Source organism: Gymnoscopelus braueri, assembly GCF_963280865.1.
Source record: "Gymnoscopelus braueri genome assembly, chromosome: 7".
In the NCBI taxonomy this organism is placed as follows: Eukaryota; Metazoa; Chordata; class Actinopteri; order Myctophiformes; family Myctophidae; genus Gymnoscopelus; species Gymnoscopelus braueri.
The window spans coordinates 52,323,178-52,339,937 of record NC_137608.1 but is presented as its reverse complement, the minus strand read 5'-3'; the positions used below and the strand labels follow the sequence as shown (position 1 = coordinate 52,339,937).

At 41.3% G+C, this 16,760-nt stretch overlaps 1 protein-coding gene across 1 annotated transcript in view; it reads left to right on the top strand.

Moving 5' to 3' along the window:
* Nucleotides 1-2,170: 2,170 nt before the first annotated feature.
* The window catches only part of tmc2b (transmembrane channel-like 2b), a gene marked incomplete at both ends in the record, with an annotated part of 30,082 nt that continues 15,492 nt past the window's right edge, over nucleotides 2,171-16,760 (top strand). Inside the window, 8 exons of the mRNA XM_080433696.1 lie at nucleotides 2,171-2,216; nucleotides 4,464-4,508; nucleotides 7,441-7,616; nucleotides 7,674-7,885; nucleotides 9,775-9,909; nucleotides 14,728-14,818; nucleotides 15,502-15,583; nucleotides 16,645-16,751. Coding sequence (XP_080289822.1) covers nucleotides 2,171-2,216; nucleotides 4,464-4,508; nucleotides 7,441-7,616; nucleotides 7,674-7,885; nucleotides 9,775-9,909; nucleotides 14,728-14,818; nucleotides 15,502-15,583; nucleotides 16,645-16,751 — 894 coding nt within the window. The remainder of the gene's footprint in view (nucleotides 2,217-4,463; nucleotides 4,509-7,440; nucleotides 7,617-7,673; nucleotides 7,886-9,774; nucleotides 9,910-14,727; nucleotides 14,819-15,501; nucleotides 15,584-16,644; nucleotides 16,752-16,760) is intronic.

Genomic DNA, 16,760 nt, shown 5'->3' with positions numbered 1-16,760 from the left:
ACGGCCTAGGAATAAATGGCACCCTTTTCACATTGGCCTATTATAGCGCCACTAGGAGGCCAAAATAACCTACCTGACCTGGCGGAGACCTGTGCTCCGAGGAGCACTTTTTCTAGTTGTTATTTTTTTTGTATCCTTGACATGCTATTTTGCAGTGAAAAGCATGTACTGAATTACATGTTATTTTACCATGATGTCCAAATAAATCAAATCCAATCAAACCCTAATGGATATAGCTACTAATGAATAACAACACTAAAGCTAATGAACAACTACAGTACTTATGAATAAGCACTCATAAATTAATGATGTACTACTAATGAATAACTAGTGATGAGCAACAGAGAGTAGATTTACATCATGCCTCAAGAAAACAACAAGCAAGACCACCAAAGGTCTCTAGAAAAGCAAGCCCTTTATGACAATTTCTTATGATTCTTTGAAAACCACCAGTTAAAGTATGAATTCTATTCACTTCTAAAGGTAAATGAAGGTATACGTGAGGTGACAGTGTATGAGCATGAGAGAACAGCATCACTTCCTCCTGTAGAGGAACAGTTGACAGTATTCAAACACAGGGAGTGTGTGCGTGTGTGTGTGTGTGTGTGTGTGTGTGTGTGTGTGTGTGTGTGTGTGTGTGCGCGCGCATGTGCGTGCATGCGTGTGCAAGCTCGTTACTTTGCTCGTCACTCAGGGTTGCTTAAGTCTTCATTTAACTTTAATGGTGAGCCCTGACCTTTTTTTTCAGCGTTTGTTCTCTGGTGTCTCGTTGCTGCCTGCATTAACATTGGATGATCCAGTACAGTAAACAACAATAACATGCATCATGTATCCGTTTCCAAAATGACATTTTAGGAACACACCGCCACTTTGCAAGGTACACGTAGGGTAATTTGTTTTCCTATACGAGTACCTTATGCAAGTGGCAGTGTGCGGGTTATCTTTTATTGTTGATGTTTGCCGTTTCACTCACACATCTGCTTTTAGGCTTAATCTGTGTGTGCGAAAGTCTTGTATCGATAAGGAACTCCTTGGGAAAACCTGTTTTTGACGCGTGATCCCCAAAGCCTATACTATACCACTTGTGCAAGGACACTCTGTGATTGGCCAGTATTTCGTTCGTCACAGAATTGGGGCGTGGTTATAGTACAAGCAGCATAGGCTTTGGTGTGACGCGTTTTTGACTAGCTAGAGAATATACCAAATATGCAGTATTCCACGTCCACGATATTGTTTAAAAGGATCCCTGGCTAATTAGCCTTATATGTCTTAATACATTATAATTGCCCTCTATAATTTGTTATTAAGAATTAAAACACCTTCAATATTTTATTTATTTTAACTGAAGGGGGACAACGCCGGTCTCAAGTTGATGATGTCATTTGTCCATGTGTGATCCAGCCTTATGGAATGCATGTGCTAATACAATTTAAAAGTATTGTTTTGATGCTCATATTAACCTTAGGAAGTATTACACAGTTTAATTTCAGCTATATTTAGGTTAATACAAGTGTTTATGGCTGGACCACACATGGACAAATGACATCTTCAACTTGCGACCGCCGTTGTTCCCCTTGTGTAAAAATATTTAAAAAATAAAGACAATGGTTTTTATTTTGCTCAATGTGATGTGAATTGCCAAACAGGCAGTAATGCAAAGTCACCACCAAAACGTTATAAATGTGTCCATAATGATACTAATTATTGGCCATCATACAAGTTAATTACATGTGCCTATTTCAACATTTTCATCTTTTCATGACCCACATCAATGAACTGTGTTTGTGTGTGCGTGTGTGCGTGTGTGTGTTTGTGCGTGCGTGAGTGCGTGCGTGCGTGCGCGCGCGGTCATTGCTTGCAGTATTCTGTCAGATTATCATCTGTTGGACAGCGTAGCTTTGAAGGTTGTCACGGTGACCAGCCTTTAGAAAGCCTACACACAGGTGCACCTGTCGTGTGTGTGTGTGTGTGTGTGTGGGGGGGGGTCACTATGTGTGTCACTTACCTTTCTACCACAACACTAAGGACAGAGAGGTGTGTGTGTGTGTGTGTGTGTGTATGCGTGTGGCTCCATGGCAGGAGAGGAGATTATTGAAGTGAATGGAAGAGGATTGTAGGAGGAATAAAGTGTCTAAATCCGGATCAGAACCCATTGGATCAGATCCACACGATGCCTCCCAAGAAAAAGGATAATGTTGCCATCAGGATGGAGGACGGTGAGCAGAAACCTCTTTTCTCCATATTATTCTACATTTTTGTGCTTTTTTGTAAATTTGTAAAAAACGCCCTATCCATACTACAGTGTCAGTATATGCCAGCATCAAAAGTAGCAGATCTACAAGCTCGAGCTTGTAGATCTGCTACTTTGGATGTTTTTGTATTTGAATCCTGAAAAGTAACAGTTTTGGACATGAGGTTTCCACCTGACAGAGACCATTTTCTTTTTCTTTTTCTTTTTACATTTAAGAAGATTGTCCTATTTTTTACTTTGCTCAACTAATCAGTGAGAAAGTTGTTGTTGTTGTTAGAAAATATGTGGTGCTTGAATGTGGAAACGAGCACAGGATGGATGCTAATCCATCACTAGTGGCAGTGGTGTAAAGTAACTAAGTACATTTACTCAAGTACTGTACTTAAGTACAATTTTGAGGTACTTTTACTTTACTGGAGTATTTAAAAAAAAAATTACTTTTACTTCTACTCCACTACATCTCAGAGGAAAATATTGTACTTTTACTCCACTACAATTATTTGAAAACGTTTAGTTACTAGTTAATTACAGATTTGGATTATTATTACAAAACATACATTAACCCAGGGGTGATGCAACTTTGAGGACGTAGAGGGCCACTATATTTACACACTCACTCCAGAGGGCCACATTACACATACCGTCGGGCAGACACCTCTTATCTCTGTATTTTTTTTTCTTCGTAAATGAATGCCGTACTTCAGCATTCTATTCACACAAAACAATCAGGATTCCAATTAAAAAATAGCAAAAATAGCCGATCTACAAGCTCAAAACGTGTCGCACTGCGATGCGGTTTTGAGCTTGTAGATCGGCTCCTTTTCCTATTTTTTTATTGGAATCCTGAAAAGTAACATTTTTATTTAATTTCCAATGCATTTAGTTATACTTATGTTATACTTCATTTTCACATAAAATAAACATTAAAAAAATATATTAAAAAAAATGAAAGAAGTTATGGCAAAATAAAGGCCCCCTCATACATTAGTAGGACACTCTAATGCGTGAGGGGGCCATGAATTTTCCATTACTTTTTTCATTTATTTTTAATATATTTTTTAAATGTTTATTTTATGTGAAAGTGAAGTATCCCTTTAAATCCAAATACATTGGGCATACAAAAGACAATCGAATTTCAATACTAGTCTTTAAGCTACTAATATAGACTAATATAAAGCGGGTCATGTTTGCATGTTTAGAATTGTAACAGCTGAAATCAATAATATATCAGTATTCTGATATTAACCTGCGGGCCGCATTAAGTCCCTATACATACAGCCCTATTCACCTGTTTCCTAGGCTTTCCACTTCCTGTGTGTGTTCCACTTCCTGTCGATTTGATCCAATGAAATCCAATGAAACTGGTCAGATGACTAATGATATCCAATGAAATCCGACAGGAAGTGGAAAACACACAGCCTAGGAAACAGGTGAATACATTTCGGCCATTTGAAAATAGCCGATCTACAAGCTCACAATGCGACGCGATGCGACGCATTGTGAGCTTGTAGATCTGCAAAAGATTTGTATACACTTACATTTGAAAACTTGTGAAATGGGACAATCTGCATAATGAGTCCATTCTACTTTTTCGTCCTTTAAAGGACGACTTCACCCATTTTCAACCTATCTTCATATAATTGGTCCTCACTAATGCTCATGATAAAATGGTACCATTTTCTTCTACTCGGTCTGTGTCTCAGAAGAGGGCTGTGGACAGTTCAGAAACCGTCTACCAGTGACATCATCGATGAGGAATCCAAGCTAATAGAAACTGCAGGCTTTCTATTCCTGGAAAGTTGCAATGCAATAATAGAAGCCATTGTTCTCGCGTTAATAAAAATCGAAATAATAAACTTGAAATCTTGTTGAAAAAAAAAAATCCTGCCTAATGATGATGTCACTGGTAGACGGTTTCTGGACTGTCCACAGCCCTCCTACGAGACACAGACCAAGTAGAAAAAAATGGTACCATTTTATGAGTATTAGTGAGGACCAATTATATGAAGATAGGTTGAAAATGGGTGAAGTCGTCCTTTAAGTACATTTTTATACGAACACTTTTTTTTAATTATGGACTTTTACTTGTAACAGAGTATTTCTACATTGCAGTATTGATACTTTTACTTAAGTAAAACATTTGAGTACTTTTCCCACCACTGACTAGTGGAGAAGTAAACAAGCTAAATGTTGTGTGTGTTGTGTTTTTCAGTTGGAATGGACATTGATGCTGCGGGTGACAGTGACGACAGTGAAGGTAAAGTCACTACAAGACACTGTTGGGGGCTGACTTGAGTCAGGGCTGGCTCAAGAATTGTAACCAAAATGTCACGCAACTATTCAGAGACTCCCAAAAGTGTTTTATTTAAACTCAAGCATAAGCAACGAGTAAACAAAGACACAATTTGAGTAACATGGTGTGCATCGTTGAGTGTAATGTAGTCTCGCGTGGCCAGACTGTTGCCTCCCACAATTTTCAAATGTTTCCGGCATACAGTCTGGGACTCTGATCATGATTAGAATATAAACCGGATGTGGAGCCTCCTCTCCATTTCCGTTTCGTCTTTACAGTCGCGCAAGTTTATACTAATATAAATACAAATCATCTAAGTATACATAGCTTGCTGCTTAGCAGAAATGGAAATTAAAAAGTAAAGTGTAAAGATATTTTAAAATATATTTTCGTGAACGGAAGTGCCAGTTTCCTCTCTCGGATTGTGGGAGTTGTAGTTCCAGACTCTATATAGCATTCAGAGATTGTGGAATAGTTGTCTGGCTACGCGAGACTAAGTGTAATGTAATGTAAGGTGTGGCTTATCGAAGATCATACAAGTATTAGAAATACATGGATTGGAGTGGGAGTTTGGAGAGTGTGTACTGTTTCAGAGCTCATGATGACTCTGCATGTCTCCTACCGGAGACTCCGCCGGTCATCAAATTATTGTCTCAGGAATGCGTCAAAAACTAAAAAATCTCCATGAATTCAAGGCTTCATGGGGTGTGTAATTGATAGAAAATAAGATTTTTTGGGGTGAACTACTCCTTTAAACTACACTGTACACTGAGTATACAAATGCACCTTACAGATACTGCCAGAGTTAAATTAGCACTCAGGATTTTGCAGTGCACCCATTCAGCTTTATGACATGCATGACTCTTCTTGCACAAACAGTATCATCAATGACCCAGCTACTCGTTGTGACCCAACCTAATGAAATATCTATTCATAATGAATTGTCAATTAATTGTTTGACATCTGACTGCAGCAGCTGTGTTTTTAATCATTAAAAGCTAAATAAAGAGATGAAGCCTTGTTCAGTCAAACAAGACAAGGCTCTAATAATAATAATGGCTTCCATGAGGATCTGTGACTTCCTTTGGTCAGTCTGTGATGTCAGAGTTATGACATCATCAGTGCCATGACATCAGTCTGTGATGTCAGTGTTATGATAGCCTTTAGGACCCTAGCCTTTAGGACCCTAGCCTTCAGGGCCCTAAAGGCTAGGGCCCTAGCCTTTAGGGCCCTAAAGGCTAGGGCCCTAGCCTTTAGGGCCCTAGCCTTGATGACCTTGCAAAGGCTAAAATGAAACTCAGATAGCATGTTATGTAGACAGATGTCAGGTCATTGTTGGCCTGGCATCCTATAGTGTGTATAGTTTCAATGTACAGGCTGATGATACGTTTTTGGTTTACTTATGTATTAGTTACTATTAGATTATTGGTGTACTCATGTATAACTTTATCATTAGATTACTATGTCTATGCATTGTGTCATTGCTTACTGTAAATAACTCTGGATTGAGAGCGTCTGCTAAATTGTAAATTGTAAAGGACATCATCAGTACCATGACGTCAGTCATTCATCTCCATATTTGGCAACGTTTCAGCCCAAACGATCCCCATTGACTACAGTGTAAAATGTTAAGTTCTCCAAACTTAAACACTACACTGACTGTGTGAATAGGGGAAAGGAATCTGCATCACGTGAGTGTGTTGGAGGTGCAAACAAAGGTGCTCCATGCATGGATGTGGCTCCTTTTTGTGGCTTGGGGGGCTTGGAAAACCTTGGGGGGTATTGGGGGGGGGGGGGGTGGGCGCATCGCCTCAGGGACCGGATCCAACATTGAGGAACCGGAATCGGTTCCATCATAATTTGGAAGCGTTTCTGGAACCGTTTTTTTTATCACTCTGTCAGAGCTGGTATGTGGACTAGACTTCACGTCTGATATACAATTACCATACCAGTGGTTCTCAAACTTTTACATTTTGGTTCCATTTGTACATCTCAGTGTTACAGAGTTACAGACCTGTTAGGGTCCATTTGGAACCCCCTATGGGAATCGTTAACTCTTAAACTGCCAGAGTAAATAGTGTAATAGTGTCGCCCGACTGCCAGCGAAAACGAGTGATTTTTTCTGTACCTTTGAAACATTATGGAATATTTTTCGTGATCACCGTCCTCACGGCAATCGCCTCATTACACGCACAGGGTGTACATTGTCCGCTTCTGGTAATCCATACCATAGTTATGAGTTGAATGTGGAAAGCAGACTTTTATAAATCCTATATACACTACACTAAACACTACACAAAACCAGCTTCATTTTGTTGTGATCACGTGATTTCTGGGTGTACTCTTCTTCGGTGATCCAGTGAGGAAACTGGCATTTACGTTCACAAAAATATATTTAAAAATATCTTTAACATTTAGTTTTCTATTTCTGCTAAGCAGCAAGCTAAATATACTTAGATGTGATTTTGATTTATATTTGGATAAATTTGCGCGACTGTAAAGACGTGGAAGTGGGGAGGAGGCTTCACATCCGGTTCATATTTTAATCATGATCAGAGCTTCCGAGTCCCAGACTGTATGACCACACGAGACTAGTCTATCACCACAACACAATGCTGATGCCTGTATTGAGACTAGTCTATCACCACAACACAATGCTGATGCCTGTATTGAGACTAGTCTATCACCACAACACAATGCTGATGCCTGTATTGAGACTAGTCTATCACCACAACACAATGCTGATGCCTGTATTGTTTGCATCTCTAAGACAATGAAAGACTCTGTCACACTAACACTACCCTTATGTGTGTCTCCAAGAGTAGGATTGAAGTGGTTATAATTGAATACAATTAATACATGTGTGTGTGTGTGTGTGTGTGTGTGTGTGACTCAGACCAGGCCAGGAAGAGGGCCAAAGCCCGGCGAACCAAGGCCGCTCGGAAGAAGAAGCAGCAGGAATCGGAAGAGGAGGAGGAGGAGGAAGACGATGACGACGCGCCGAAGAGACGGAAGAAGAAGAAAGCCAAGGCCCAGGACAGCGACGAAGACGAGGACGAAGACGGCAAGAGCGTGAAGAGCAAAGCGTCCAACAGGAAGAAGAAGAAGAAGGGCGCCAAGGAGGAGAGCGAGGAGGAGGAGGAGGAGGAGCGAGGGAAGAAGGGAGGGAAGGGAGGGAGGAAGGGAGCGGCCACCAAGAAGCAGAAAGAGGAGCAGAACAGTAAGGACAAGAACGGGGGCAAGAAAGGAGACAAGAAAGGGGACAAGAAAGGAGACAAGGGGAAAGGAGGGAAGGACAAAGGGAACGAAAAGGACAAGAAGAAGAAGGGTGGAAAAGACAGGTGCAGTATGGAGTGTTGCCCGATCTCATAGACCAGTGATTCTCCAACCGTTGTCAGTTAAAAGGACCCCGGGTTTCTTATGCACTATTAGGCCACGGGACCCCCATTTGGTAGCCTGGGATCCAGCCTGCTTGCTACGTTCGGCTTTTTTAAATTTTATTTCACTTCGCTTCACAGTCTGGAAAGCCTCCTATCCATAGATATAGAAACCTAGATCCTCATTGGCCGCTGCAGTTCGTTGGAGCGACCTGTGTCGCGGCCGCCATATTAGAGGAGGCACGCTGCCACTCAAAGTGACTAGTGGCCAATCACAGCGCGTCTTTTCCAGGACTTGTCAGAATCTAGTTGTCCACCTGCCTCTGATTGGCCTACCGAATGCCCCCTTCTGTGACGCACGTGGAAGCTTCCCGCTTGCCCCGCGGAAGCGCGCCCGAGCAGACGCCTCAGAGCCGGAGGAGGCGTCTGCCTTTATATGTCTATGCTCCTATCTCCGTGCCCAAACATCCCGCGGCCTCTGATTGGTCTCTAGGGGGGGGGGGGGGGACCAGTGTTGTCCAATGTAAAACTCAAGTCACTTCCTGACTTGCCTACATAATGGAAATACAAAAGTCAAATAGGACCCTAGTGGCCAGACTGAGTAGTGAAGTGAGAAAACATAGCGAATCAGGCTGGATTCGAGGCTACCCATTTGGTCCCATTTGTTTTTTCCATCCCTGGGACTACACTGTAAATCCTAATTGTTTATGTAACTCTGAGAGTGTACAATTCGAACCAAATCACACTCTCACAGTTACAGACTCTAAAGGGTTCCATTTGGACCCCTCGTGGACCCCTTGTGGTCCCCGGATGTTGAGAACCAGTGGGCCAGACAACCACAGCCTAAACAACCCACCCATTCCACCAAAAAACTGCCCTAAATGTGCCCGTGCCATAAAACACGTTAACAATATGACTTTTGCTGCCTGCCACCACAGAATGTCTACCTCAATGTAATGTGCAATGTTTCTCACACACGCACGCACACACGCACGCGCACACACACACACACACACACACACACACACACACACACACACACACACACACACACACACACACACACACACACACACACACACACACACACACACACACACACACACACACAGTAGATTCTGCCTATGGATACAATTACAAAACCAGACACTGCATTTGAAAAAACTAAAACTCAACTTTGTGTTGATTTTAGTATTTTAATTACAAATAAGTACCGGATTGGATCTGAGCGCAGATATGACAATACAAACACAACTTATCATGGAACACAAATTATGCTGACTGAATTTATTACATGTTTTTACCTGAATGATAATCATATCTAGTAAAGTTCTTCATTTGGTGGTTTCTGTAAAATGCCTAATAATGGCTTTAGCCTTTATTTTCTTTAAAGGGATATTTCACTTTTAAAACATGTTTGGGGTCATGTTAACGTCTACTAACGCTTTTGTGAACACCCCAGACAGTTTTTAAGTCGCTTGATTCAGTATTTAGATATAAGACATTCATTTTATCAGGCACGGCCCCTTTCTACGAACCCATTGTAACTTCAAACTCCATTTTAACCATGTTAAAACACGGCCCCCTCACGTATTAGAAGAAGAAAAATGTGAGTGTAATAAGTTCTAGCTGGTTTATCACTGGCACACTTGTGCCAATGATATTGTGAGATTGTAGATCAGCTATGTGCGTTATGAATACAGGTCAGGTGTGCCGTGAGACTTTTGACTTTGGCTTAGATTTGGAACCGGTGGCCAAAGCCTGACCTGTGTGGGTGGCTCTTTCAAAGCCTGACCTGTGTGGGTGGCTCTTTCAAAGCCTGACCTGTGTGGTGGCTCTTTCCCTCTGGACAGTTCTGGCTCTGATTCTGACTCCATGTCAGAAGGAGAGATGGAAGCTCTGAAAGAAGAGGTGGAGGAGAAGAAGAAGTTGATCGCCACCCTGAGAAACAAACCGTGGCGCATGAAGAAGAGGCTTCGATATCTGAAGTAAAAAACAACATTATAATAATAATAACAACACAACACCGCCTCCTTTCTGCTTGCCCCTCTGCGTGTTTCGTGTGTCGCTCAGTCACGTCTGGCTCATTTTTGAAAAGTTTGAAGGGGTTTGCTTGTTTAAGTTTGATGTCCTGTTTCCTCTTTGCTCGTAATACTTTACCATCACTCATGTCACGCACATGTGATGTTGTTGCTGTGATCGTAGAACTGGGGTTACGAAACGTAACTTTCATTACTTTATACCATCACTCATGTCCTGTACATGTGATGTTGTTGCTGTGATCGTAGAACTGGGGTCATTACTCTACCATCACTCATGTCCTGTACATGTGATGCTGTTCATGTGTTTTATTAAAGTTTGTTTTTTAATGCATCACCGCCTTGATCATCCTCCTTCTCAGTGCTGTGCTCTACAATGAGCTGATTACTACTTTGGAGAAAATGCAAAGTAGTAGATTTGAGCCTTGGTACTACTACTCCTTTTGTAGTATCCTTGTTTTCCCCAAAGCATCTTTGCACTGAAATCCGTTTCAAATGTGCAAAGCTGTCATGCTTTCAGGAAACATGTCTTTTACTGAGCTCTTACAGTATGATGCACTACTCCAGTGGTCTCCAACCCTTTTCATATCAAAGTCCATTATTTATTTGGTATTTGAGCCACAAAACCACCATTTGATGAGATCTTAGCCTCTCAGACCCAAGACTTAGAATATTTAGTAATCGTTGGATTAGATTTTGTCCACAATTCCATGCTGTATCGATGTGGTGCCATAGGAGAGATAACAGGCAAACGTTGATCAAGATAACAATTATTTAATTAAGTAATGCAGATGTTTAACAATAATGTAACTCTTGAGAGCAAATGGACCCGTAAGGGTCCATTTGGTTTCATTTTACGCTCTCAAGAGTTAAAGATCCATAAGGGTCCATTTGGTTACCAACTCTCCATCATTTAGCTGGGGACCACCTGGAACCCCCTCAAGGACCACTGGTGGTCCCCGGACCACTGGTTGAGCACACTACTCGATATGACTTTTTGACCACAGCTCATTCCAGAATAGGCCTACAGTACTTGCCAGGCCTGGTAGAAACCAAACTGTTCCTAGACTGAATTTAATGCAACACGTTGCCAAATATCAATGATTGTTTGATCTGAAAGGCACACCACAGCTGTCATACTGTAGACACAATGAAAAGAAGACAAAAACAACATTTCTGGCATTTAGCAGATGCTCTCCTCCAGAGTGACTTAAAGACGGGGTGCCGTGATTTTCAGTGATCCCCCCCCCCCTAAAACATAATCATCAGGTATTATGGTCATACTAGGAGGAAGATTTTTTTCAAAAAAGCGTACAGATATTGTTAAAATTATGTTTTTATGTGGACACGCCTCTAGTTCATTAAGTATACCTGGTTCTCACCTTAGCACCTCCTCCACCACCTTAGCACCACCCACCTGTCCTAGTCCCTCCTCCTCCTCATGCCCACACCTGTTGTGTTATGATAATGAGGGGGAGGGTATGTTTTTACTATGTCACTAAAGGGCTGTTTCTCTATTGGCACGTTTGACCCTCAAGGTTTCAGCCTCCAGGTAGAAACTCAAAATAGTCAGAGAAGACATAAAACACCATAAAAACACCACCAGGGGGCTTAATGAAGTTCTATCAACCTCATAGACACATGAAAAACAGAAAAAGTGCAAAACCATGGCACCACCTCTTTAACAAAGAGTGCAAAGAAAAACAATTAACCCGGATATTAAATCCGGGAACGCATCCGTCATTTTAAGTTTTCTTTGGTTATTAAAAAAATAGCAGATCTACAAGCTCATAGTGCGGCACCGAGTGCCGGGCTATGAGCTTGAATATCTGCAATTTTTTTTTTAATAGTGAACATTTGTGCAAATCTTTGAATAAATATATTTTTAAAGCGAACATTTGTAACTCAAATCTTTGCTTCTGGCGGGGTCCCTGGAACAAAACATTTTGAGATGGGGGTCCGCGGCCAAATACATATCTGAACATCCTAACAGTATGTTGCTATATCAGTGGTGCTCCAACTTTTCCATGTCAAGGACCCCCATGATTATATATATTAAAAAGGCTCCGCGGCCAATTAGGTCTAGGGACCCCCAGAAGCAAATATTGGAGTTAAAAATGTTCGCTTTAAATATATATATATATTCAAAGATTTGCACAAATTGTCAAGATTTTTCAAAAATAGCAGATCTACAAGCTCACAGCATGGCACTCGATGACTGCTATGGGGGGGCGAGGTAGTCTTAATAGGTGAGTACTAAGGGGTGAGACAGACTCTTAACAGGTGAGTACTAGGGGGCGAGGTAGTCTTAATAGGTGAGTGCTAGGGGGTGAGATAGACTCTTAATAGGTGAGTGCTAGGGGGGCGAGGTAGTCTTAATAGGTGAGTGCTAGGGGGTGAGGTAGAGTCTAAAGAGGCGAGTGCTACGGGGTGAGGTAGAGTCTTAATAGGTGAGTGCTAGGGGGTGAGGTAGAGTCTAAAGAGGCGAGTGCTACGGGGTGAGGTAGAGTCTTAATAGGTGAGTGCTAGGGGGTGAGATAGACTCTTAATAGGTGAGTGCTAGGGGGGCGAGGTAGTCTTAATAGGTGAGTGCTAGGGGGTGAGGTGGAGTCTAAAGAGGCGAGTGCTACGGGGTGAGGTAGAGTCTTAATAGGTGAGTGCTAGGGGGTGAGATAGACTCTTAATAGGTGAGTGCTAGGGGGTGAGGTGGAGTCTGAAGAGGTGAGTGCTAGGGGGTGAGGTGGAGTCAGAAGAGGTGAGTGCTAGGGGGTGAGGTAGTGAGGTAGAGTCTAAATAGGTGATTGCTAGGTGGGGGGGGGGTAGAGTCTGAAGAGGTGAGTGATGGGGGGGTAGTTTTCAGACTGTGGTAGACAATGGGGAGAGAGAGTGCAGTCCTGACTGAGGTGGAGGTCAGAGGTCATACCACAGCCTGGGTGTGGTATGGGACAGACATCCTGTGTAAGCTGATCTAAGTGTGTGTGAAGGGGTGTCGGGTGGATCGTGTCCTAAAGGTACAGTAAGGGGCTGTCCTGCCCTTGATTGCCATGACCATGTAAAAGCCATGTAAGATCATGGCAATCTTTTCTGGAGATATTAACTGTCTGTTGGTTAGTTGATACTGTATGTCTGGAATGGAACATATGTACATTAACAAGTATACACCACACATATACATACACTTGCGACAACCATTCCCTGATTTTAATTTTCTACCTTTATTCACTATGCACTTTACACCCACTGGACAGTGTCCTCAATTTGTCCTCACTTTCCAGGATTTATCTCCTTGTGCTATCCATCCTTCTGGGGACACCTGCCTGGTCCTCGCAAGGATGCATGTGCATGCACATATTTAGTCATATTTTAGTCGTCTGAAATGTTAGTTTTTGTCTAGTTTTAGACGACTAAAGATCATAAGATTATAGTCGACTAAAATGTATTGTGGCGGTGCCTTGATGGCGTCGTAATAGCTGATTTTACACTTGGTTGCATGCTGAAAATAGCCGATCTAGAATCTCACAACGCGTCGCAACGCAACGTGCTGTGAGCTTGTAGATCTTCTATTTTCAGAGCGCAACACCTGAGCGCAACCAAACATAAAATGACTTGTCTTTTAGTACTACTGGATCTCTTCTCCACTAGATCCCTCACTGACATTTTAGTCTAGTTTTTATTTGTTGACGAAATTGTCAGTATATTTAGTCTTAGTTTTAGTCACCATATAGCTTAGTTTTTATTTAGTTTTCGTCAGTGAAAAAAGGTGGTCGACGAACATTTTTCGTCATAGTTTTAGCCGACGAAATCAACACTGGTCTATCAGCTGTACTAAGTACAGGCTTAGGTTGTATGTGTGTCTACATACAGCTGAGTGTAGTAGGTATAAGGTTGTAAGTGTGTCTACATACAGCTGAGTGTAGTAGGTATAAGGTTGTATGTGTGTCTACATACAGCTGAGTGTATTAGGTATAAGGTTGTATGTGTGTCTACATACAGCTGAGTGTAAGCACAGGTTCAGGCGGGGCATCAAGATAGGCGAGAAGCTTTGACTTTTTCATGAGCTTGACACTGTTTAATGCATGGCGTTGTGGCTATGTGACTTCCTGCATGTCACTACGTCATGTTCCTTCCATATATTAATGACCACCTTCTTCCATAGGCTAATGACCACCTCCTTCCATAGGTCATTATCAACAGCTTCTGTAGGTTATCATTTCAAGTGTCTGTTTCAACTATTACAAACTGTACACAGTAAAATACTCAGTTTTAACTTAACTCTGAGAGTGTACAAATGGATAAATGAATACTGCAGATTTTACTGTGCAATCCATAATGTTCATGAGGCTCAAACCCGGGTTTCCTGCATTAGAAACCACATTGCTACAATTGTGCCTTTTTCCGGGACAGATATTGAGCTGCAACCAGAGTAAGGAGACTACATCCAACCACTGCAGATGTACTATAGTTATAATTGCCATACAGATTCGTTAAAATACTGCTTTATTCATTAATATTGCAGCTTTAACGTGACAATAATTCACAGATGATCTATTCTGTTGGTTGAGGTCTTTTTTTTTCGTAATCCAAATACTATGCGATAGAAGTCCCGAGCTGAGCGTGCTCTAGTGTCAGTTGATTAAGAGAAGGACAGACACGGTGAATTGTCTTTGAATTGTTTTAATTCACCGCAGCAGCAGTCATGACAAACGGACATGTTCATAAACATTGACAGGTTTTTCATTGTCTTACATGTTTTGCTTGGTCTGACAGGGAGGCAGCAGAGTTTGTGGAGAAGTTTGAAGGAGCCCTGGGGAAAGGCAAGGGCAAGAAATTCTACGCTTACAAAATCTTGATGCAGAAGGTGACAAGATGCTCTCTGACCCGCACATTCAGTCACACATCACTCAAACATTGGTCTTATTGTCAGTGGTGGAAAAAGTACTTTTTTTTTTTACTTAAGTAAAAGTATCAATACTGCAATGTAGAAATACTCTGTTAAAAGTAAAGGTCTGGAATAAAAAGTTACTTCAGTAAAAGTATTGGTATCAAAATGTATTTAAAGTACCAAAAGTAGAAAGTACTCATCATGCAGAATGTCCCGTTCACAGGTTACAAATGTATAAAAGGTATGAAAATCTTTTGAAAATAGCAGATCTACAAGCTCACAACTTGTAGAGCATGTAGATCTGCTATTTTTTAAATAGCCAAAGTTTAAATAGGGTTGAAGTGGTTAATGTATGTTTTGTTTTAATAATCTAAATCTAAAAAGTAACTAGTAACTACAGTTTTTGTAGTGGAGTAAAAGTATGATATTTGCCTCTGAGATGTGGTGGAGTAGAAGTAAAAGTATTGAAAATTGGAAATACTCCAGTAAAGTAAAAGTAACCAAATTTTATGTACAGTACTGGAGTATTATGTACGTTCCGCCACTGTCACTCAAACATTGGTCTTATTGTCAACGTAACAATCACATGATACCCGTTGGATCAATAGGACATTAATGAACACAGTTTTTCCTGCTGTCTTTGTCTTGTTTATTTTCAGAAATGGATCAAGTTTAAACGTGACTTTGACAACTTCAAAACCGCCTGCATTCCCTGGGAGAGCAGGATCAAAGAAGTCGAGAGTCGGTACCACCCTGATATTATGACTCTGACCTGTATTTGGCTAAAGTTAATATGAGAAGTAATTAATCACTCAAAGCCCTATATACTTTAACTTGCTCATTGCGACACGTTATTGTGTAGATTTGCGCAGAGTTAAAGGAGGAGTTCACCCAAAAAATTACTTATTTTCTATCAATTGCACACCCTATGAAGCCTTGAATCCATGGATTTTTTTGTTTTTGTCGCACTCTTAAGCTAATAATTTGATTCCCGTCTCCTACCGGCTAATGTCACAAAGTAGATTATTTGTGTCTCCTACCGGAAATACACACGGTCATCAAACTATTGTCTTAGGAATGCCACAAAAACAAAAATAAATCCATGAAATCAAGGCTTCATGGGGTGTGTAATTGATAGAAAATAAGTCATTTTTTGGGTGAACTTTAAAGGAGCATTTCGGACCAGCCTTTTCCCTACCTTTAAATCATGTTATTATGTCCTAGGATGAGTGGTACGGAATAGAACATTTTCATAACTCCATCCCGAGCCCACCGCGGCTAAAAACCCAAGCGGATGTTCCGTGCACTAGATCGCATATTTTGATTGCGTTTCTTTTTGGTTCGTATTGGTTCATACAGAAACCTATAGCCACTGTGTTTTGTCCCAAATAGGCCGCCGTAGTGTTTACAAGCTGACTTGGATGACCATCACGGGTGAAATCTCGTCTTGCGAGACTTCCCAAGGGGCGTGTCTAATACTAACACTGTGGAGAGTTTTCTGTCAATATGAACGTCAGATCTCCACAGAAAAAAATAAAGCGCAATAAAAATATGCGATCTAGCACACAGACCTTGGCTTGGGTTTTTAGCTGCGGTGGACTCGGGATGGAGTTATGAAAATGTTCTACTGTACTCGTCCTAGGACATAATAACATCATATCAAGGTATAGGAAAAGGCTAGTCCGAAATCCATCTTTAATGAGGATAAAGTGTGGAGACAATTCGAAATGGTCTTAATTGTACGAGTGTTTTTAAATCCCGCCTGATCCTGTTTTTTCTCTTTTGACCCCTCTGAACCCCAGGTCACTTTGGGTCATCCGTGGCTTCCTACTTCATCTTCCTACGGTGGATGTACGGTCTGAACCTGGTGCTGTTTGGATTCATGTTTGGACTGGTGGTGCTGCCAGAGGTACTACAG